This window comes from Apodemus sylvaticus, chromosome 8 (genome assembly GCF_947179515.1).
Source record: "Apodemus sylvaticus chromosome 8, mApoSyl1.1, whole genome shotgun sequence".
In the NCBI taxonomy this organism is placed as follows: domain Eukaryota; kingdom Metazoa; phylum Chordata; class Mammalia; order Rodentia; family Muridae; genus Apodemus; species Apodemus sylvaticus.
The window spans coordinates 79475281-79500895 of NC_067479.1; the positions used below are offsets into that span (position 1 = coordinate 79475281).

Here is a 25615-nt window from a genome sequence, read left to right on the forward strand (position 1 = left end):
AACACTGTTAAACCTTCTGATTACTGCAGATTACTAGAAAATTTCATCAGCCTGGATTCCTTTTCGTGGCAAAACCTAAGTGAAGCAAATATTAGCCAAGATGTATGAGTATCAAGTGTGGAGCGTGTTTTACATTTAATCCACGTCATGACATGCGGCGTGGCACAGCTGAGGCGACCCCTCGACTGCTTGGTACTCGCCTGCTAATACTATTTTAAGGCTAAGTCACTTCACCACCATCATTAGAAGTGGCTTTAATGTATACTTCATGACAAGCACACAGATTCTTCCAAGAACTCTGGATATCTCATGCAAGTGTTTAGTGTAAACAAAGCTAGCTTTTACAGACAGCCAGGGGAATCCACATTTCTCTCCTATCTATGTTTAATGGAATCTGCTATTATTGTAACCATGTGGTCTCAGGGGCACCCACATTTCTCTCCTGTCTATGTTTAGTAGAGTCTGCTATTACATGTAACAATGTGGTCTTACATGCTTTACACTGAGTAATCCTTCACCTGTACATTTATTTCTAAAACAAACGATATGAAAATGATTACAAAGATCAAGTCCTAATACTGTGAATTCTGGTATTCCAGAGACATTCAAGCCTTGTTTGCCTTACTAAGTGGAAAAGAGGATCTCTTACAAACATCTTAACTGGAAACTACCAACTCTTTCCCTTGCAAAAACAAGAAACTCATCTGAAAGGACTGTAAGAGGCAGCACTCTTACAGGGACCAGCAGCAGAAAAACAAGCAGCTGGGTTCTCTCTGCGCCCTCACACAAACTGAAAGTGAAGCGTGTGGTACAGCACCGATCTCACTGGTGACTTCCACAGCAGAAGCGAGGCACCTAAGAGCAAGGGCGGGGAAGCAGACACAGAGTCTGACGTGGGCACGGCTGTTCTTAAGCATCAAGGGAAGTGGAAGCTTAACTGCTGGAGGCCCCACTCGTTATAAAGTTGAATTTAGACTGGAAAGAAACAGTTGTTTTACTGTTTTCCTTTTGTATGAGAAATTAGCAGGGGCAATTACACAAGGGCTGTTCCTGCGGTACACTGTGATCACCTGACGAGGATCAGGTCTCAATGTAAAAGCACATATATACCTGTAAGTATGTATATGTATGTATACTTACAGAAGCATGCGCACGCACACACACACATTACTATAGAGGTTCCTTTGACTTCCCTTCTGCTATTAACAGAAATGTGTTGAAGAGTCACCGTTGTCATCAGTAACCTACCGAGACAACGTAATAGGTCCATCCTTAGCCCAGGCTCTCTAATTGTTAACTCTGGGTCCTGGACACTTTACACAAATCACATGGCTCTTCTTCCAGTCAACTGACAGGTGCTTTTCAGAGAATAAACCTGTTGCTTTCTGCTCAGGTCAGAAGTTGAAGCTAGATCTGTGCACTGGCTGATTTTGTGTGTCAACTTGACACAAGCTGGAGTTATCACAGAGAAAGGAGCTTCTGTTGGGGAAGTGCCTCCATGAGATCCAGCTGTGGGACATTTTCTCAGTTAGTGATCAAGAGAGGAGGGCCCCTTGTGGGTGGTGCCATTCTTGGGTTTTATAAGAGAGCAGGCTGAGCAAGCCAGGGGGAGCAAGCCAGTAAGAAACATCCCTCCATGGCCTCTGCATCAGCTCCTGCTTCCTGACCTGCTTGAGTTCCAGTCCTGACTTCCTTTGATAATGAACAGCCATGTGGAAGTGTAAGCTCAATAAACCCTTTCCTCCCCAATTTGCTTCTTGGTCATGATGTTTGTGCAGGAATATAAACCCTCACTAAGACAACCTGGCAGGGCTGCTCCCTAATCCAGGTGCTTACTCCCCTCCCCCATCCAGGTGCCCACTCCCCCCCTCATCGAGGTGTCTGATCCCCTCCCCCATCCAGATGCCTGCTCCCCTCCCCCATCCAGGTGCCCACTGATGCTGGAAGAGGAGTGTGTGGTGCTCAGTTTTATAGTCCACAGAGAAGCCATTGCTGAATTATACTTTTAAATGTTCATATATTTTGGGATGTAAAGCTAGCTGTCCTCAAACTCCCTGTAGCCTAGGCTGGCTTCAGACTCTCTGTGTAGCCTACACTGGCCTTACACTAACCTGCTTCACACTCCTGAACGCTGGGGTTATAGGCGTGCATCTAGTTATGCCTTCATCTGTTTCCAAGGGTTTATAACACAAAGCATCATTTAAAGAACTTTCTGTATACTCTATAAAACTACTGTTAACCCCCCTGAGGCCCTGTGTTAAAGAACCAAACCTCAGTAAACAACTATCTAAAAATATGCTGCTGGTTAAGCTGTTTAATATCCCCCATGTAAGGACTTACTCGATTGACGTCACAGAAGTAAATTCTAAGAAAAAGTTGTTCTTTGTCAACTCTTGTCTCCTTTTTATTTAATCACATAATAAGAATTTTATAATCTCCACATTACTCCTTTCTGCCTTGTTACCAAGATGTGTTAAAGTACAGTAAATACAATTATTTAAAGCTTTAGTATAATTATTTCCTTATTTCCGCATAATAATTTTATTATATGCTTTATGTATTTTCTATTGCAATTCTGACTGTAGTTGGGTATAATTAACAAATAATGAAATGAGAAATAAGTATCTCTGAGGTTCTTAACAAAGAAACAATAAACAAAGTGACCACCTAGCTCTGCCTTGTGTAGTTTACCGTCTAGAAGAACTGACTCTGATGGAATGAAGGACATTTATCTTCTCAGAGTCCTTGAGTGGAACTCACTACCTGCCTTTTTCTACTTGACTCCCCCAGTGTCTAACAAAGTCTCCTGAATTGCTCTCTGTCATTTTAATTAACCTTAATGTTTTTTTTTTCCCCAAAGAAAGATAAAAAGCAAATGAAGGCTTTTCAGTTCTGAGGAGGAATTCCCCGGTTCTGAGGACACAGGACTGTCTCTGAGTTCTGTGAGCTCACACTAGCAGGTGTCATCTGTTGTGTGTTAGCCTCCAGCACCTGGCCGCACACACAGGACTCAGCACTTGAAGGCCTGAAGCATTGCTACCTGAGTGTTTGAATCTGAGGATGTACAAGAAAACCAGTTAGGAAGCGTGATGCTGCCGGTCCCAGTCCCTTCTGCGACTGTGCACTGGGGCGCTGCCAGCAATCATGAGGAAGATTATGGAGACAGCCAGACACCACCATAATCAATACTGCATAATTCCGTAAATCCTCTTTTTAAAGTCAATATTGTTAAAGCCTCGGGCCACTTATGCTTTACATAAAACTCAAGAAACACTGAAGCCCTACGTTTTAAATAACACAAATGTTGAACTGAACCTATGTGAAATAGTATGAATTTTAACTTTTATAATTAAAAAAACAAACCTACCTTCTCTTTCAGAAGTTGGAAAAGAATCCAAGGTATTATGCATATGATATAGAGGACTATTGTGTGCTGATTACACAAGCTGAGGCCACACGAGAAAGCACCAATGACTGCTATCTGAGAAAGAAAAGGAAACACTAAGTCACATCTTCACCCAAAACTCCAAACATAACAATAAAAAGCCCTCAACGCACATGCACAGCTTCTGTGTGCCAACTTAGATGCCAACCACCATGCTAATATAGTCACTAATACTTTTCAGTGGTAGTTTTGGGTAATTCCCCCCCCCAGTCTCATAAAAACCTCCAGTTTGACATTAAGACTATCTCCAAAGTGACCCCTGGGAAGCCCCTTACAATGACTACCAGTAACAGGGTTCTGCATCATTCTTAACTGAAACTGTCATTGAAATTCAACAATTCTGTTTTACCCTACTAAATAAATAAAATTTTAATTAGAACTTTGGTTATCTCACAGGAGGCTTTCAGTTGCTACTGAACATATAGTTGTTTCCATAAGTGACAATCTCACCTTACCCACAGCAATTAGACCCCTTGAACAATTCCCCACTGTCCAATCACAGGGCAGATCCTGAGCCCCCCCCCACCCCCCCCACATCCCACCTTCCACAGCTCCTCAGGGGCCTGCTCCCTCACAAAAATTTGGTTTGACCCAAATCTCCCTTTATCTTTATGTTTCTTGTCAGGATTCTTTCCCTGACTCCCTGCCAGCTCCTTGGCTATAAATTTCTACTTTTCTTTGTATTTAGAGTTAAGCCTGCAACCATGGTCCCTATGGCTGAATGCAAGAAAGCCTGCTTATGTCCCCAAACGAGTACATGGTATGTATGATGTATGTATGTATGTATGTATGTATATTGTGTTTTTCTTTAACACAATGAGAAAAGCAGGTTGTTTTAAACAAAGCACTCTAAGAGCATGGAGATTTATAGGAACCACAAACAATCCATGACACCCTTTGTTTCCCAGTCTAAGAGCAGCTTCCCTGAACTATGACGATGTAGCCTTTCTAGGGACAGCACCCACAAGCACTTAGAAGACAGGGCTCCTTCACTCTGCAGTAACTGTGGTGGTCGTCTCTGAACTGCTTGGGTTTTTACATTTCTTCTGGCTAAAAATAATTTATAACTGTGATTTTTCCTCTCACTAATGAGGAATTAATCAATATACTACCACTCAATTTACCTTAAGGTGGTCCATCCACAGTTGGGCCTCACACACACACACACATACACACACACACACATACACAGAGTGGTGTACAAACCAAACCCAGGACTCACTAGACATTCCATATTTCTCATTCTCCAAAACCCTCTGAACTCTTGAGCAGGGAACAGCACCATGCTTGAGAGCTACCATGGTTCCAATCCCAGCAAAGGGTCCCCCGTGTGACAGTCTCTCCACCTGCCCAGATTACCCCTAACAGAAAGCAGAATAGATGAGTGTGGTCTAAACCAAAGTTAAAAAGAAATACATTCCTGCCTGAAAATTGAAACAAAACCCGATTTCACTTTGATCAAAATAGCTTACCTTTGATCTCTCCTTTGCGGCTCTTGCCTCCTCAAAAAGCACAGTAAGCGCCATGAGCAGCCCCACAAACAGATTGTTTAAGCTGAAAACCTCGGCTGCAATGGACCACTGCCATGTCAGGCGAGAGAATGAAAACACCCCTGCAGCAAGGATTCCTCCAGCGTGCGAGCCAGAGAGCCTGCAAACACAGATAACATGAAATCTCTCTCTGAACAAAAGGAGCTGACTTTTCTTTCAGAAACTCTACCAGCAGAAATTATGACAATTGCCCAGCCCTCGCCCAACACATTATACCCAACACGTTCTTCATATAATAATTCCAACAGATTTTAGTTAGGAAGCTCACAAGTCAACAAATCAGCAAGCCTGTGGACAGAAGGAGGGTTGTTTGAGCCGGGTCGGACAACCTAAAGAGATGGCTACAGGTAAATCTCGGTCACTCCTGAACAGCCACAAATGAGACTGCAAGGCCTAACAAAAGGCAAAACACCTACAGGGCATTCAGCTACTGCTTCTCATGGAACTCGGAGACTCCGACCTTCTACCTCCATCTACCCTATCTCCTGGTGTGACCACGCAGGTCTCTGTCAAAGTGTTTGATGATGTTAAGATCTTGTACAGCTATGTTCTTAATTTCTAACTTTTTTTTTTTTTTGCTTTAGATGAAGTAAAGATAGATTATATTTTTCTAAAGAGGCAGAGGGGAGTGTTAATTTCAACAAAGGTAAAGAATCAAAGGCTACACTGCAAACTGCTCACTCTCTGGATATCAACAAGAGCTATGCAGTGACTTCACGGGAACTCCACCCCTTAATTCAGAGACGTGACTTGTGACTGGTAACATGACCCAACACTAGAGTGTATCTAGCCAGGATAATTCCCACCTTGCTATGAATCTACAACTACAAAATTTAAAACAACTCCTGAGTGTTTCAGGAGTTTTGGAAATCCACCGGCCATCACAGAGTGTCTCAATACTACTAGGAAATCCAGGAATCCTTACTGGGCCTAACAAGTGATACTAACTGCTCTAAGTTACTAGTTTTCAGATATTTTGTTTTGTATAAAAATAGAAAGTAATTTCAATCAACCACTGTAGAAAAAAAAAAGTAAAATAAAATTTCAACACCAGAACTGGAAGGGAGGCTCAATGGTTAAGGGTACTTCCTGGTGGCAGTGCACACCTTTAATCCTGGCACTCGGAATTAAGGTACAGGGCGGGGGGTGGCTTGTTGATATTCAGGGAGTGAGCAGTTTGCTTCCAGATGTAGCCTTTGATTCTTTACATTTGTTGAACTTTACATTCCCATCTGCCTCTTTAGAAAAACACAATTTATCTCTACTTTGTCTAAAGCAATTCCAGGTAGAGGCAGGTGAATCTCTTGAGTTCAAGGCCAGCCTGGTCTACAGAGTGAGTTCCAAGACAGCCAGGGCTACACAAAGAAACCCTGTTGGCTGGGGAGAGGGGGAAGAAGGCATGCTTACTGTTCTTCTAGAGGGCCTTGGCTCAGTTGACTGAATGTGGTCATAAATGAGCTAGCCTGGAATCCAGTCTTCCGATAGACTGGGTCCCATCCCTTGGCGAACACCAGCATTACGATCTCTCCTGGCTAGCTGTGTGCTCAAAACTCCATAACGCAGTGCGCTATCCCCAGCACACATCAGCGTTCATGTTGTACCCTCAACACAATGTCCTCCATCTCCTTCCTCTATACTTGTATCTTACTAACTTCTCTTCAGTTTTCAGGTTCTTGTCCCTCTCTAAACACCTCTATCTTCTGTCTTTGTTTATATAGAAGCACCTTGTTCCAAACATACAAAGGTAACAAGGAAAGAGTGGATTAGCCTTAAAAACATTTCTGAGTTTTGTTTTCTGAAATAGGATCTCATTATGTAGCCCAGGATACCCTCAAACTCACCATGATCCTCCTACCCCATCTCTTAACTTCTGGGATCATAGGTATGTGTCACCATGGCGAGCTTTGTAACATTTTAATAGAACTCAGTTTCATCTATCAAATTCAATTTTGGAAAGTTGTCCCAAGCATCCTTCCTCCAGTTTACACATAAATGAGTACCCTGGGAGAAAGGTTACGGTGGGTCTGAAACAAATCCATTTCTTAAAAGTTCTTTGCATAGTCTAGATAGTGATCAATAAGTGGGCAGATGAATCGAAGGATCTTTATGTGAAGAAGTACAAATGCCAATAAATTATGAAAAAGTGCTCACCATTCTTTGCCATTAGAATACAAATCAAGATTATATTGAGATTTCCTCTCATCCTGACATTATGATTATAATGTAGAAAAACAACAACAAACACTGAAAAGTATGAAGGTAGGAGGAGTCCCCTCTACACTAGGTGGGAATGTCAGTCAGTACAGCCAGACGTTTCTCTGGAACCGGAAACTAGAACTGACATAGAGGTCAACATCTGTGACACCCGCACAGTGCGGAGGACTGAGCCTACACACCTGTCACTACGTGGGTGACCCGAGAAGATGGCTCCTGTACCCAAGGGAGCAGTAGTCAACTGTGAAGAGCAATGAGATCATCTCCTTGCAGAAAGTGTTGGGAATGGGGCTACTGTGTTAAACAAAATAAGTCAAGCCCAGAAGTATACCACATCTTCTTTTATGTAGAATTGTAGACTTAAAAAATAAAAAAGGCAGCCAGGCATGATGATACATGCCTTTAATGCCAGCACTCAGGAGACAGAGGTAGGCAGATCTCTGAGTTCCAGACCAGCCTGGTCTCAAAGAAAGTTCCAGTACATAAAAAAACCCTGCCTTGAAAAAACTAATTAATTGATTAACTAGTTTATTTATCAAAAGGTTTATTAAAATCAGGGGGGAAACTAGGGTGGGGGACAGAAGAGAATAATAAAGAGAGGTGAGTAAGATCAAAATATATGCCTTACCAGCATGAAACTATCACTATGAAATCCGCCATTTTGTGCCAAGAAGACAATACACTTAAAGAGTAACAATTAAGAAATTGGGGTCCGGGGGGAGGGGAAAAAAGAAATTGGGGCCCAGATAGGTCGGTCACTGTTCCAAGGTCCCATCCCAGGGTAACTGACAGCTGGCCAGCATTCACTCTGTAGCCGAGCTGCCTCACACCGCTATGTTGTGGTTTCAAAGACAGGTATTTGGGTTTTAAGATAAAATGATTTATTCTGGATTAGTGGCAAATTGTAGTTTGATTAAATGTGCACCTTCTGGAATGAGGAATGAACTAGAAAAAAGTTTTGATAGTTATTAGAATTGTGTTTGTTTCTATGTTACATCAAAATAATATACTACTGTCTGTATAAGACTAAAGTATATTCAAAACCTCTCTTCACGGGTTCAAATCTACTTTTTTTTCTGGAAGAAAAAAAAGTTTGTCAAAGTTTAAAACCACCAGATGGATAATTAAATAGATTCAAAGAGACTGATATTACTGATATCAATAAATCCCCAGAAAAAAAGTCAAAGATCCCCTAAGGTACAACAATTTTATATCTATGTTGTTATGCCCTGATATTTGCACTGATTACATCAGTCATTAGAATTAGGAACTGTTGCTATTCGTCCTTTCAGACATTTCACAGGATTGAAATGTTGAACCAAAAAAGGAAACATTATTGACATCACTAAGGAAATGTATCTAGTCACTTCAGCTTAGGCATGGCTTTTACTAACCTCATGCCAGCAGCTCTGAATGCTCCAACCTCCAACCAGGACAGTTTTGCAATGAACTGTATCCTCCTGCACTAAACTGACCTCACTGCCAGAGAAATAATATATTAAACTGTTGAGTAAAGTTATAGATGAAAAAGGAAGTGCTTTCTACAAAAACAGTGACAGAATCAAATCTGTAATCTTCAGCTTTTCCCACTCCAATGAGCACCTATATATAGTCCAATTCTGTTGTTCCCAGACAGGGTTTCTCTGTGTAGTCCTGGCTGTCCTGGAACTCACTCTGTAGACCAGGCTGGCCTTGAACTCATAGATCTGCCTGCCTCTGCCTCCCAAGTGCTGGGATTAAAGGATGTGCCATGTTATCCAGCATTCTCATTCAGATTTGTAATCTAAGCCAGTTTAGTAGGTGTGGTGTAGTCCTGTTGAGGTTTCAATTTGTGTATCTCTGAGGACTAAAGGCATCTTTCTTCTGTTTGTTTGTCTGCAATTTGCATACTTCTGCCCTCTGTGCCACCTCATTGGCCCTGTCACATTTCTTAAAATTGGGTCGCTTATCCTTTTAAACAAGCTGTAAAGCTCTTCTCAGTGTCTGTGTTGTTTTAGACATGGTCTTACATAGCCCTGGCTCGCCTGAAACTTTCTGTGTAGACTGGGATAATCTTGAACTCACAGAGTTATACTTGCCTCTGCCTTCCAAGTACTGAGATCAAGGGCATGCATCATCTTACCTAAACTTGACTCTTTAAAAATATACTTTTCTACTAAACACAGCCAGTCAAATGGTTGCAACCAAGAATGCCTATGAGACACGATTCCCCTTTATTATAATTGCCATTTTTTCCAGTCCGACTATGAGAAAACTGTCTAGAAAGTGGAAAAGAGGAAGTACATATCTATGTGCAGGAAGTTGTATGTATAGCCATAGAATTATTGGATTCTTTTTTCTTTTTGAGGCAGGTTCTCATGTAGCTCAGGCTGTCCTTTGAATCTGTGATCTGCCTCAGATTCCCAAACTCTGGAATTATGTGTGTAACCACACCTGGCTTTTAAGGCCTCTTTAATTATCTCTATACATATTCCTACATAGAGTTTGCCAGGCATGATGGCACAGACCCATAATCCCAGCACTCAGGAAGTGGAGGCAGAATCAAGATTCAAGAAGCCAGCTGGGCTCCACAGTTAACTCCAGGCCAGTATTAGCTGCACAGCAAGACCATGTCTAAAAAAAAAAAAGGATAAAAGGATAGAATATTAAACATTTAAACATTTTGGAGGACTATTAATGTTATTTTTCATAAAATAATCTATATAGGCTGAACCTATATGCATTTCTTTGATTTCAACATTTTATGAATCAAATTCTGAATTTCCCCTAAAATGCCTATGGTTTTTTTTTGTTTTGTTTTGTTTTGTTTTTGTTTTTTGTTTTTTTATAGCTTTGAACTCAGAGCTCTGCCTGCCTCTGCCTCCTGAGAGCTAGGATTAAAGACATGCACCAACAATGCCTGGCTCTAACACACATATTTTAACATTGTTTTTATGCTAAGATTCACAATCAGTATTGCTGATTGTGTAATTTTACAACATGCATGAAATGGTGGATTAAGAAAAGGGGGTAATTTGCTGGGCGGTGGTGGCGCACTCCTGTAATCCCAGCACTCTGGGAGGCAGAGGCAGACGGATTTCTGAGTTCGAGGCCAGCCTGGTCTACAGAGTGAGTTCCAGGACAGCCAGGGCTACACAGAGAAACCCTGTCTCGAAAAAACCAAATCCAAAAAAACCAAAAAAAAAACAAAGAAAAGGGGGTAATTTGACATACCTCCTGTGAGAAAGGCCATCACTCAGGAGTGATGTATATAAGACTGCCCCCCCAACACACCACACACACACACACACACACACGCACACGCACACGCACACGCACACGCACACACACATACACACAGGCATACACACACACACTCACATATTCACATACACACACACTCATGCACACACACACACACACATACTCATGCACACATAGTGCTGGAACTTGATCCGTGGGCTTCCTGCTTGCTAGGCAAGGGTCCCACTGCTGAGCTACATCCCCACTGAACACAAGGCTCTGAGACAGGGATGAAGCGAGAAAGTGCAGCTGAGGTTGGAGACTGCGGGCCTGCAGCTTTGGAGTAGCAGCAGTGGACCAAGCCTGGAGAGGAAGAGCCGGAGGATGAGGCCAGAGCCCCAGTAGGAAAGGGAAGGGGATGGAGACTGGACTGGCTAGACAGGATGTGAAGGCACTCGAGGAAGGTTGGGGACTACACGTGTAGAGCAAAAGGCTGTGGGTCATGAGACAAACAGCCTAACTGAAATGTAAACTGCTAGAAACAGTGCAGGGAAACGAAGTACAGAACTGTGAGAGGCTGGAGTAGGCCAGTTACTAAAACTGGACCCTTACTGAAGGCATCTCATCATAGAAAAGAGTAATGAGGCAATTCTCAAACTTTCTAAGGCATTTATTAAAGTTAAACTTTGTCCTGAAAGCCAAGGGCGGTATGACTGTGAAGAGGTGGGCTCTCTGCTCCAGCCAGAGCAAGTGGAGTCAGCCAATCAGGTGAAGGACGACTGTCTGTGGCTTTGGAGATAGAGGCCTTCACTGCCTCTGCCCGGCAGCAGCCTGCTTACATTGTACAAATCTTCCCTTCCTGGCCCTTCCCTGCTTCATCTTACCACAGTGCAGCAGAGATTCTAACTCAAAGCAATCTGACCTCAGGATGCATTCAAGAAGCCACTGCAGAGTCCCAGCTGGGCTCAGCGCCTGTCTTTTCTGTCTTGTGGTTTTTGTTTTTTTGTTTGTTTGGTTTTCCCTCTAGTTCACTACTGCAACCCCCCCAATGCCCTCCTACCCCCCCCCACCCTCCCCCAACCCTCCCACCTCCCCCCCTCCCTCACCCCCTCCCCCCCTCCTGTCACAATGGGCATCCCCATCCTCTACTGTGTTGTCCACGGCTGTGTAACTCTTCCAGGCCCACTCTGTAAGGTTCATATGTGGGGCCCCACACTCCCCTGCTCCTCCTCCATTGTCCTACATCTTCCTTTTGCATTTCCTCTCAATGTTTCCACTTTCCCCATGAACTCCTAACACTGGTGTTTGCTCTCATGTCAGTATCTTCCTACTGAGGGGATCACTTCTCTCATTTTGCAGAGACGGGTTTTATCTACTGTCTTACTTTCAGCTAACAACTACACACTGGAAAAGATAACCTAGCACACGTCACCCCTTAGCTTCAAACTTATGTATGTCCGAGTGACTACCATGTCACTCCAAATCTGATGTCACAAGTCAGTCAACGCCAACCTGAACAAAATGAACCTCTCATCCCCTCCGCCAGCTGCAGCTCCTGCTTTTTATTGTCTGCCTCATGATTTTCATTATTTACTTTGGTTGTCTGAGAGAAATGAAGGTCAACATTTCTTCTTCCTCTCTCCCTGCTGAACATTTTACAAGTTGCTGATTTTAGTTCCTAAACATTTATTTTAAATATTTATTAAACATTAAGTGTTTATTTCATGTATTTTTTAAATAATTATTTTTATTTTGAGTGTATGAGTGTTTGCCACGCATACGTGTATCAAATACATACAGTGCCCATGGAGGCCAAAGGGGCTGTCAGAATCCTAGAACTAGAGTTCCAGACAGCTGAGAGCTACTATGCAGATGCTGAGAAGGAAAGCTGGGCCATCTGCAAGAGCAGCAAGCACTCTCAACTGCTGGGCCACCTCTCTAGCCAGCCCCCATCACTGCTAAACTACATCTCCCTCCATCTGTACCCGTATCTGCCCTGTTCTGTCTCTTAGTAATCACCTGAGCTTAAGCCAGTCCTGAAGCAGGATGAACTCTAAGGTGAGCTCCCCATCACCACCTGAGTGAAGGAGTCAAAACAAACTCTGTCTTACATCTGTTGGCGTCTAACCCTTCAATGGTTCCTCTTCCCTCACAACCCTAACAGAAAGAAGGTCATGACCATAGTTGAGCTCTGATGATTCTGTCAACCTAGACGTACCCTCTTCCTCCTTTCCTCTTCCCTCTCCTTGTCCTCTCCCTCCGCTCTCCTCTTTCCACTGTTTCTGGGCTAAGCTGAGGCAGCGCAGCACAGCAGAAGGACATGGTAGGGAAGCTGCTCGCCTCCTGGCAGCCAGGCAGTGGCAAGCCAAGAGAGGCCAGGGATGACACAGACCTCCCAGCGTTGTCTCTAGTGACCCGCTTCCTCCTGCCGGGTCCCACTGCCTAGTTCCCATCACCTCTGAACAGTGCCATCACACTGTGAGCCCATCACTGGGGTAGGCCACACATGATGCCACAGTGTTCCCTCAGGAATAGTGGGAAAGAAGGGTTCAGGGGAAGGCGAGAGGGGATGAGGAGGTGATACAGGAGCATTGCCATGATCAAAATATTATGAACATGGATGAAAACAACAAAAAGCAAATTAAAGTAATTAATGCCCACCAGCGGGCCTTCACCATGCCAACCTTTGGTGGGGGCAGGGCAGATTAGGGTCAAACTGTAAGATTAGCTGTTTCCCCAGCTCTGGGTTTCTTCAGTGTCTCTGTCTCTAGAGCACAGCTTACCTTCACCTAGTTAACTCACTTTATATTTTATTCATAACTCAATAAAGGCACCAGGTTTTCTAAGAAGTTTTCCCTAAAATACTTTCATCAACACTAGGGTAGTTGCCCTTCCTCCAGGCGGTCAGTAAAATGAATTAACCGATACTTAATAGATTTTTTATAGTTCTAAAAATAATTGATTCTTAAGAATGGAAAATTTTTACTGTAAATAATCATAAGATAAGAAAACCATTGGGCAACTTAAAATTCGCTATATACAATATATTCCAAAGCAAAAAAAAAAAAAAAAAATCTGGACTACCGATACCTCTGGCTAACTGTGTCAATGTAAATCTCATACATCTCTGGTGTGGGTGTGTGTGTTTGGAGAAAAGCTACTTGATTTTTTGAAGATAAGTGCTTTTCATACTGTATATTTAAGACACAGTCCTGGGCCCCAGAGAGCAATGGTTCTAATTATCTAAACCTCAGCCTAGCAATTTTTCTTTCCTTCTTTTTTTCCTTTCCCCTTTGAAGTATTGGAGATTGAACCTAGGCAAGTTCGCTGCCACTGAGCAATACCCCAACAATACAACTTTCAAATCAAGCTTGTAATTATTCTATTATTTAGAGAGAAATCTTAGTGTGACAAGATGGCTCAGTAGTTAAGCCTGTTGCCAAGACTGGTACCTAAGTTTGATCCCTGAAGCCCACACAGGGAAGGGAATCTTTAAACTGTGGAAACAAAATGTACATTAGGCTTGGGGTAAATTTTGTTTCTTCTAGGAATCATGCTCTTGGGGGCTGGAGAGATAGCTCAGTAATCAAGAGCATTTGTTACTCTTGCTAAGGACCTGGGTTCAATCCCAGAACCCACGGGGAGGCTCAGAACCATGGTAAATTCAGTTCCAGGGGATCCAGTGCCCTTTTCTGAACTTTGGGTGAACCAGGCATGCATGTGGCACACATACATACATTCAGGCAAAATACTCATACAGGTAAAATAAAATAAATAACTCTGAAGACATAAAAAGAACCTTACCCCCCCACAGGCTTGTTCTGCAAAACTGTAAAAAGTGGTATCCTGGCAACAAGGAAGGTGGAAAATTAAAGGGTTCCTTCTTTGTTAGGTTGATTTTTAAAAAATTAGTATGATGTCCATGTGGACACTGCTTCCAGACGCGAAGGCGCGCTTGCTCCCCTCATTAGTCTGTACTTTAATCTGCTAATATTCTTTTGGGAAGACTAGGAAATAATTTATGTAAAGAGCACCTTTGTCTTTCATATTACTTGACTTATTCTTTACTTCCAAAATAAATATTTCCAAGGGGGTAATAAATACAGAGGGCTCAGTTACACTGCCTTTCACACACAGATGTGGAAAAAAGTTCCTTACAGTTTCCCAGGGTTTTGACAAAGTTCAACAATATTCCCACTGTCTGTTTTCCTGAATCAAGTATTGATGAGCACTCCATATCAATAAAGCACAGCACATAAGAGATAGAAAAACTTTAAACGATCAGCAGGTTTTCCTAGATGATACCACAAAGCTCTTAGTGGTGAAATTGTCCAAGAGCAGCTGTGCTCTTACATGTGTTCAGAGGAGAAGTGACGAGATTCTGCTCTGGACTCTACAGAAGTCTTCCCTGAAGTCCTCCAGTCTCCAAGGAACTCACTGCCCTGTGTGATTGTTGAGCCTGGAATCATCCTTCTCAACATGAGGGAGTGGCTTGTGGGTGATTAGATGAGTGAGTTGAAATCTCTTTTAGGAAAAAAACCTTGAGTAAGAGCACACTCTGTATCTCCTCTGCCCCACAAAGCTATAACATGTAATTTTTTCAGTTGGGCTAAATTAGGTAAGTAGAATAAAATGTCATTAACAAATATTCCTGCATATATAACTGCTTAATGACTTAACAGTCCTAATTTCTTTCTAAGGAATCTTTCTTTCAAAAATAAATGGAAGGAAACTAGGCATGACAGTGCACATTTATAATCCCAGCACGCAGGAGCCAGAGGCAGGAGTTCAAGACAGTCTGGGCTCTGCAGTAAAGAAGGTTTCATTAATTTTTTTTTTAAAAGGAGGGAAGATATCTAGTTTGGTACTAACATTTGGCTATGACTTTTAAGTGAAATTATTGATCTAAGCCCATAAAACAAGCTGTCATGTGCTACCCATAAAGTCTACTTGGCACATTAACTAGGAATATTTCCCTAAATAAGACAAAACAATTGTCACCAATCCAAAGACGAAATCTGATAATAATAATAATAATAATAATAATAATGACCTAACCAAAAGCCCCATTGTTGGGCTAGAGAGATGGCTCAGTGGTTAAGAGAACTGGCTGGTTGTCCACAGGGCATAGGTTTGATTCCCAGCACCAACATGGCAGCTAATGACTTCTAACTCCAGTTCCAGAGCACCCAACATGCTCTTCTGGCCTCCACTGTATACATGGGGTACACAGACATATGTGCAGGAAAACACCCAAACACACACCCTCACATGCATATACATAAACACACACTCACACTTGCATATATACATATACCAACACCCCACACACTCACTCACACACACTTACATACACACACACACACACACACACACACTGGCATACATGTCCACACAGACACCACCACACACCACACTCACTCACACATTTACACTCACATTTGCACACATGCACACATAGACACACACCACACTCACACACACATACTCAGATACTCACTCTTGCACACATGACACACAACACACACCCATGCATACCTACATACACTTGAATACATGCACACACCACACACTCACACACACTCACACTTACACACGTGCACACAAAGACACTACTCCTACACACCCCTACAGTCACTCACACACACACATACTCACACTTGCACACATGTACATATAGAGACACCCACACACACCTACACACAGTTCCAGTGTGTTTTCACTTGGCAATCATTGAACCCTATCTCAATTTTTCTTTCATTTTCTTGACCAAATCTGTATAAATAAGTAATCTTTCCAAATGCAAATACAGTTAGTAATGTGCTAAGTTAGAATCTTGAAATTAAAATCTAGTAAAAACTAAAAGACATACAAAAATATCTGATTAATTCATAATACTTGGTCACAGCAACAATACCCAGAAGGGGAGCTCAAGTGAGGTCACAGGCTCACTAAGATATTGAAAACAGTCTAAAGACACTATTTTCTGGTTTAATTTAACACTTTGTGATGAGGTAGATGTAGTATTTATTAATCCATTTTTTATAACGTGAAGTCAAATAAAGTATTACCTAAAATAAAGAACATGGTTTAGAATTCACTGTGACTTACAAAGAGGTATAACCTGATGAGCCATACAGAAATCACACACTTTGAATACCACTACTGTCATAACTTAAATAAAGCAACCACTATGTTGTAAAGGATAGCCACATATCAATATCAGTAACCAAAACCAAGTTTTTCTACTATTGAAGAGGTATGCTTAATTCTAAGGTGTCACACCAGTAGAAAAAAACGAAAATACTGACGATTTAACATATCAGATTCAAGTCATTGAAGTAAGCTGTTTTATGTTATTGTACTAGGGTTTGAACACAGGGTTATAGACATAGTAGTCAAGTGAGCTACCACTGAGCTGTATGGCCAGCCTTCTGTGAATTTTATTTTATTTTATTTTATTCTATTTTATTTTTTTCAAGACAGGGTTTCTCTGTGCAGCCCTGGCTGTCCTGGAACTCACTCTGTAGACCAGGCTGGCCTCAAACTCAGAAATCCGCCTGCCTCTGCCTCCCAAGTGCTGGGATTACAGGCGTGCGCCACCACCGCCCGGCTAAATTTTATTTTTGAGAGAGAGAGAGAGAGGAGGGGAGCAGGGAGAGATGGAAAAAACAAAAACAGAGAGACTGTGTGTGTGTGTGTGTGTGTGTGTGTTTTACTGAACCCAGGGTCCTTGAACATTCTGAGCTACATCCCAGACCTCTGTAACTTTATTTTTGTGACGAGGTCTCTTTAAGTTCCCAGACAGGCATTAGATTTGCTGTATTTCAACCTTATTCTCCTGAGTAGCTCGGATTATAGGCCTGTACTATCAGGCCCAGTTTGTTTTATTTTTTGTAAACATATTTATGTTTAAATATATTATGTGATATATTTGTAGTAAATGAATCTTCTTGATTGGGGGGGTAATCCCTAAAATCACGTGCTTCACAGCCAAACATTAGGCAGAGACAGATATCAGATTGGATGACTCCATCAGATCCCTCCCCTTGGATCTCAGGGAACGCTGTGGGAGAGGGAGAGGAAGAGGTGTAGCAGTCAGAGGGGTCAAGGACCCCAGGAGAACATGGTCCACAGACATCGACGAAGCAGGCCTCACAGGGGCTCAGAGACTGAAGGGGCAGTTATGGGGCCCGCATGGCTCTGACTAGGTCCTCTGCAATATGTTATGGTTGTTAGCTTGTTGTTGTCGAGAGACTCCTGACAGTGAGAGTCAGGGTGCCTCTGACTCTGCCTGCTCTTGGGACCCTTCTCTTCCTACTGGGTTACCTCACCCTGCCTCGATATGAGGGTTTGGGCCTAGTTTTATTGTATCTTGAGATGCAGTGTTCAGCTGATATCCCTGGGAGGCTGCTCTTTTCTGAAGGGAAACAGAGGAGGAGTGGATCTGGGGCCTGGGGGTGGAGGAGTGCAGGGAGGGAACTGTGGTTGGGATGTATTGAAAACAATAGAAACACACGGTCCAGAGTTTAGGAGAATACAGTGCTCCTATACAACGCAGACAGACATGCAAAGATAGTATGGGAAGGATGTCAAATCTTTTCAGTTTCACTGAGTAATGCAAAAGGCAGATTCGTGGCACTGAAGGAGAGCAGCAGTGATGGTTTTAAGAAAATCCATCCTAACAAGTGAGGGGCATCATCTCTAGTTAAAACGTAACTTAACGCCTTCTTTTTGGTCCATAACATCCTTGAGACCCAGAGAGGGCTCCTAAGAAAGCTACTGATTATGCAGTGCTTTTCTCACCGACAGAACAGTATTTCATCCGTTGTCTCAATAAATAAATCGGGAGGAGGTTACAATCTATAGCACTGACACAGATTTGCTATAGATAATAATGTGCATTTTTTCTTTCCACTACATGGTATTAGATTTTCATGTATAGTCACATACTTGTCTAAGCCTCAATCAGAAGGCAAACAACAGAAACCTGAAATTCGTTCCAAACATACATTTGATGTGCCTAATAAAATTCATGAATCCTTTGACTTCAGTGATACCTGCATACAAGAGCCCCACATGGGATGCGCTAGCCTTTATTGGTACTGCGCGCTCCTATGGTCAGAGGAAGTGGAAGCGGGCTGGTCAAGCAGCAGCACATGCGCATTACTGGATACTGAATTCCTGTAGTGTTCCTGTAGTGTCACTTCCTAATGGGAATGGCACAATGGGTTAGAGGAAGTATGCTTGAACAGGCTAGATCAACTGCACCTATCCCTCTCCCTCTCCCGTGTGTCTGTATCTGTCTGTCTGTCTTTGGTTTTGGTTTTCTGAGATGGGGTTTCTCTGACTGTCCTGAAATTCACTCTGTAGACCAGGCTGGCCTCGAACTCAGAGACGAGTCTGTCTCTGCCTCCCGAGTGCTGGGATGAAAGGCTGCGCCACCACTGCCCGGCACGCTCATCATTGTCCTTCCACAGTCTTATCTTCTAAGGCTTTAGTCATGAAAACGATGTCAAGATTGCTTTCTGGCTCATTCACATAATCAACATCATAATATTTTTATCTCTCCAGGCTGTGTGGAGAATGGTCAAACCAGCATCTTAGGGAAGGAAAACCCCAAGCCCCATCACACGCCTTTCTTTTTTTGTCAGTCAGAATTCCTGTAGCAAATGTTCTCTGAGCATCAAACGTGTAGAGTTCTAGGCAGCCGGGAGGGGATCCAAACCCTTTCACTTCCAGGTTCAGACCTGAGGAACAAAAAGCAGCGACTGAGGACACTGTGTATTCAAGTTTTATCTCTTCAGCCACCACCACTAGGCCTCAAAAATGATAATCTTCCCATTTAATAACTTTGAAAGTAAGTCCTTATCTGACATTTTATAAAAACTGTGTTGCCACTTCTGAGAAAAGTCTACTGTTTTTGCCGTAAAACTACCAATGCTTTTAAAGGAAAACTGCCAGGTGGTATTCATGATTTTGCTATTCTGCTACGAAGGGACTTAAGAAAGTGGAAGAAAATTTTAAAGCCTTCAAAAAAGAAACAAACGACATAGCACAACTAAAACGGAAAGAATCAGATCACCAACAATTTCTGTGAATAAATGTAATCAACCAATTTCCGTGAGAATTGAGGCCTACAGGCCAGCAGGGTTCAGCAGGTGAAGCGGCTTGTGGCCAAGCCTGAAGAGCCGAGTGAGTCCCAGGACCTACACAGAAGAAGGAAAGAACCAAGCCCCTCAAGCTGCTCTCTGACCCCCAGAGGTGCACTGTGGTGTGCATGCCTCCTCGACTGCTCCCCACCCCCTAAGATGGTTTTTTCAAAAAAGATTCATGTAAATCTAGCTATATAATAAAGCCGTGCATTCTAAAACAGTTCATTTCCATGTCCCTCACCATCTCGTTCCTAAACAATCTAGAAAGAAGCCCAGGACAAGTCTTTCGCATCTGTCCCACTGTCTCTCGGATGCCAGGAACTTGCACAGTGACAGCGTTACCTGCTGAGGCACTGCCTGCTTCAAAAAGTGGCTGGCTTATGGACCACGTGTTCAGACACAGCGCCTGGAAATGAGCTGGCTACTTGGTCCTGACAGCATGCGTGGCGTTCTGAAACTGCCTCCAAGTGCATGCCAGCACTTTATTGTCACAGGCAAGGGCCAGGGCATCTATCTCAACAGCCGAAGTCCTCCTAACCGTCCACTTGGAAGATGCGGCCTCGCTGCCACACCTGCACGCTGCAAGCGCAGGGAGCACACACGAAGCCGTGATCACTAAAGTCTACAGATGGAGGGTACCAAGCTGCTTCCATCACCAGCACTAAGAAACATGGAAAACAAGAAACTGGACATGAAGGGCCTGAATCAGCCCAAGTTATGAAACACATTCTCACATAACTCGTTAGGGTTATCATCTATCTCTGTGAGTCTGAAAAGCGGCAAGTCTGTGTGAGTTACAAGTTATCATTTCATTTGTAATTTTAAGAAATATGTGCATTTATTAGCCGGCCAGTAATAACTGATGACTACTTCCAGTAGCAAGGATCTCGGCAGGAAACAGATTTAGCAATTTAAATGTTTTATAAGTTTTTGTAATTGAGGAAACTTTTCATAATCTGACATTTGTTAAAACCACTTATTAGAAATTATGCAGCACAGTAGCTGTGGAAATATGAGCTAGCTTCACAATTATAAAGTCAGCCTATGCGGCCCTTTCCTATTGTACATAGTAGCATAAGCCCCACGGCGGCCTATCAGCTAACTGGCAGGCAGGGGGCTGCTCTATTCAAAGTGAGAGATACAAGCTGCAGGGCAAAAACCTGGCAGGTCCCATCTGACCCCACAATCCCCTACCGGTGACAGCTCCAAGCTCCATAGCAAATTAGGCCTTCTCATATTACAATTGGAGAAGACAGATTCCATTAGCAGTATCTGAAATTGAGTGGAGAGCTGCACTGTTATCAGACTTGACTCATAAGCACTGCTATTAATCAGAGCTATGATAGCATTTATATATTTCAAGCTATCTGCTGCCGCTGTGATATTCTGCTACAAAGGGTTGATGGGACTTAGGAGAGTGAACAATAGCGCTTTCTGGGAAAAGCAGAGTAAATCAAGAAAGTCTATGACTTCCGCACATTCTGAAGGGATTGCGGTTTACATAAATTTTCTCCCAATTGGAGATTGAGCTCTTCCTCATCTTACACATGGGATTTAGTTGTCACTCAATGGTAACAGCTGTGAAAAGGTGAAGCGGCCCACCGCTCAGAATATTGCCTTCGCTTTTAAAGCAATTAACCCATGAACAGGAGGATACCTGGTGATATCAAAGGGATTAGGCCAGGCAGTGCATTATTAACATCTCCTTGAACTAATTCTAACTCTGACTAGCTGTCAGGAAAGACTCTACAGTCTTAAAAGAGTTTTGGCCTGCTTTTCTCCCTTCAAAACGAAGCACTGCTATTTGAGCCTAATATGTCTCTCAACTTATAAGAAAATGCAAATGAGCTGGGCTCTTAATATGCTTAACCAGCCAAAGTCAATGCAATTTTAATACAAGTATGAGAAAAATATATGATCAATTAACCAGGGATCAAGACAGATATTCCCCTGAAAGGAAAAGAATGCTCTGGTACTTCCCGTTCTTCCCCAAGTCCGAGCGCTTGCTGATGACTTGTTACTTATGCATAGTTACTTCTGAAATTAGGGAGTGCGGCACATTCTCTCTATGGCAATAATCTAAAACATTCTTTGAGTTGGAAAATCCAAATGTCCCTTAAGCAGGAGATTCTGCATTCTCCAAGGTATGGCATTTTCGTTTTCTATTCTTTATTGAATGGCATCTTAATAGAAGCTGTAAGAACAGCAGATACAGTGCTTGGAATCAAGCACTTTCCAAAACTATAATCAAATTAATTTCAGCAGCAAATTAATGCTTAGAAATGTACAATATAAAAAATGGCAAAATTCCACGTACAAAATATGGACATAAAATAACCTGTCTGGAGATACTCAACTATTATTGCTATAACTGATGATAATTTCTTTAGAGTTCCAACATACCACTGATGATTAATACATATATAATCTACATAACATATTCTGTACTAAGAGATCTGATTTCTTACCATACAGTGTTTATGGTTTTAGTGGATTGTTGTTGTTGTTGTTTTATAAATTTCCAGAACAGGGACTTTTAGAATGCCTGAAAGTATGCTGATTTAATGTATGTTTTCGTTTCTTTAAAAGTAAATTTTGTTATAAAAACTAGAAGTGTTTTACTTTCATTTCTCACTGGGTGCACAATAACCACCAGGACAGGCATTTGTCTGCAGTTCCATCTGGCCACTAACAGTCGGAAATCACCACCAGCAGCAGCAACGCCACCGCCGCCACCTCCACCGCCGCCACCACTATCACTATCATCCTCATTGGCTGACTTACAAGGCTACTGAGAATGTTTTTCTTACCTTATACCTCCCCAATCAAGTGATCTAAAGCTATTCTCTGACTGGAGACTATGAACAGTTAAAGCTTCCTGCGGTACAGCGTGTGTGCACAGCACTGTCTGTGTGCTTTCTTCTCGTTATCGATAGACTGCAGCACACAGGGAATGTATCTGACATAGATGCTAGCCGACTGATGCCATCAGTCCTCTTCCTGGTCCACTACATAGCATTTAGTTTGATGCTCCCTGGCAAGTAGCTTTGAAATTCAAATAGTAAGTAAAGTTAGATGGCATTCATATTTGTGATTAATTATCTATAACTTTAAAAAATTATATATAGCATCTATGAATTACAAATAGGATATTAAATTACATTCCACCACATTTAAAAATTATTTACATCAGTGGCCTTAAAAGAAAAATCCTTGTTCTTTTAAAACATTAACTTAATTAGATAATCTTAATATAAAGATATAAGGATGAGATGAATTGAGTATTGGTTCATTAAAATGAAAAATTAAGTTTCTCTAACAAATGCATGCTTTAGCATGCCGCAAAGGGAGCACTGCTCACAGTGTTGCCACACTCTGACTACTTCTAACTCAGTAACTGCAATGACACACACTGCTTTCAGTGTACTAGTTTACTCATGTGTTTCTACATTAGAACAAATCAATACAAACGAGGTCCTGCCAACTTAGGAAGACTGACAAAAAGTGAAGTGTTAATGGTATCTTAGGGCTTTTAAAGGTGACAGACAATACAAAAAAGCAAAGATTACAAACTAATTGGAAACAATGAATAAATTGTTCTTTCAATCTAAGCCATGTTTACTGAAAAAAAAAAGAGCTCTTTACATCAACACATTTAAACAGAAATTTGCCTTTGAAACACACTCTTTGTTTAAAAGGTACAGAAGGTCTTTATGTCCACCCCAAGAGCTAAATACAGTGAATGCTATGTGAACAATTTCCTGAAAAAAAAATCCTAAACCTGTTAAAAGAATGAATTTACTGCACGGACCCACATGTACAGAAATTCTCTCCTAAGTGTTGGGGGAAGGAAGAAGGAAACTGCTTCCTGGATCAAAATCTTCAACATTCAACAAGGGAACAGCAAGAAGATTCTGTCTATAAACAAATAAAGGAATGAAATGTCTTCTAGACAGACTTTGAAGGAGGAGGGAGATACATTTACTGTGTGTCAGGGCTGGGGAGAAGCCACCAGTGTAATGGCTGCACAAAACCTCTCCTGCTGCTGGGTTTACATTCATAGAAGAAAGGTTTCAGAGGTTAAGTTCAGGTCATACAACAAATGAAATTGTAACAAGCCAGCTGACATTGTATAATGTCTTCTTCCACTCAATCAATAGGCTACTGTTAGTCCTATTACCATAGAGATGGCTTCTCCTTTCTGAAGGGTGTCTATTGTTTGACAAAACAGATTTGCCACTTGAACTGGGTTATTCCCAAAGGACATGTACCTTGTCAGTTATTCGTATTCAAAATAATGAAGTATTTTCATATTAAAGTGTATGTAAGCAATGATGTTGTTAGATTCTTTCTCAGTGAGAAACCAACTTTTCTGAAGTCCTATATTTGTGAAATTACTTAGCCAGTTGAGTAGTATTAGAATTCTGATTTAAATGTCAGCAAGTGGAGTGATCCATCACAATGCCGTGTATTAAATCAGAGGGTCGCACATGAGGTGCGCATCTTCAGCCCATGTGCTCCAGCACAGTAAGTGATAAAAGCTATTTCTAAACTGGGCAACTAAAGGGAAATTATTGTCCAAAGCTATTTGGATTAAGAGGTTGTTATATATGATTTTTTAAAAATAGTAGCTTCCTGTGTAATGGCATCAATAATATGTGAGCAAATATGAAAAGTTTTAGAGCACCAACTGCCTTACTTGCGTCAGAGGCTGTTTGCGTGCACGCGCGCGCGCGTGTGCACACACACACACACACACACAAATTCATAGTATTGAAGTGTCTATCTTAAAAGTTCCTTGTGAAAATTAATAACTCAATGTCTTCAATACTGAACAGGTTAGCCGGGCAGTAGTGGGGCACGCCTTTAATCCCAGCACTTGGGAGGCAGAGGCAGGCGGATTTCAAAGTGATCTACAGAGTGAGTTCCAGGACAGCCAGGACTACACAGAGAAACCCTGTCTAGAAAAAACCAAAAAAAAAAAAAATCTAAAAATACTGAACAGGTTAAATTTCAAATTTCAACTCAAATATTTAAAAGAAAAAAAGATCAATTTTCCTTGATCAAAATGAAAATACTTGTAGGTAGTCAGAAAAGATTCAGAAGAAATAATTTTAATCAAACTTATTCCAACTTTTTAGAAGAAAAATAATCATAGCCCTAAACAACCCAGGCAGGCAGAGCCCTTATTTCACACACTGCTTACTAAAGGACTATTAGTGAAAATGCAAGATTGCATGCAGACAGGTCAAGTGATACGAATAACATGTAGTAAATTACCAAAACTGTAAGAGTTGATCTGAACTCTTTCTACAAATAGATTTAAAAGTAAATTTTAGAATTATTTGTTAGCTTTACCACTTCTATAAAATCCTAGCTGCCAAAATCAGTGAAAATGGAATCAACTCAAACTACACTACATTTAGATTATTACTATTAGTATTAGTATTAGTATTAGGTTTTTTTTTTTTTTTTTTTTTTTTTTTTGGATTTGGTTTTTTCGAGACAGGGTTTCTCTGTATAGCTCTGACTGTCCTGGAACTCACTATGTAGACCAGGCTGGCCTTGAACTCAGAAATCCGCCTGCCTCTGCCTCCCAGAGTGCTGGGATTACAGTCATACGCTACCACTGCCCGTCCTAGTATTAGTATTATTAATGTATTTAAGAAAGGTTACAAAAGCTTTTGGAAGCAGGATTTTCCCCTCTATTTTCCACAAAATACAATTTGTATTTTTTTTTTGGTATCATCCTCTTAGGAAAATGTTTAGGCTAAGTTAAGAATGGAGACAGAAACATAGAAGGCAAATGAGTTCACCAATATTCCAGAGCAGTAAACAATCTGTTAAAAGCAAAGTAGCTTCCAACTATGATCGGCTCCATTAAAGAAGTCAGCAGGATCTATGCTGTCTTCCTCCCGGAGGGCTACGGCGGGAGAACGTGAAACCTCACTAAAACCATACCCCAAATGTGATTTCCTTGGCTAACAGCCTCATTTCCAAAGCATGCAGTTACGTTCATGTTTATAATA

The 25615-nt window shown here is 41.8% G+C and overlaps 1 protein-coding gene across 1 annotated transcript in view; it reads right to left on the bottom strand.

Annotated features, from left to right (window-relative positions):
• Tmem260 (transmembrane protein 260) overlaps positions 1–25615 on the bottom strand; it is a 66997-nt gene that overhangs the window by 35433 nt on the left and 5949 nt on the right. Inside the window, exons 4-5 of the mRNA XM_052191646.1 lie at positions 4918–5095; positions 3368–3481 (exon numbers count right to left, since the gene is read on the bottom strand). Of these exons, the coding sequence (XP_052047606.1) occupies positions 3368–3481; positions 4918–5095 (292 nt within the window). The remainder of the gene's footprint in view (positions 1–3367; positions 3482–4917; positions 5096–25615) is intronic.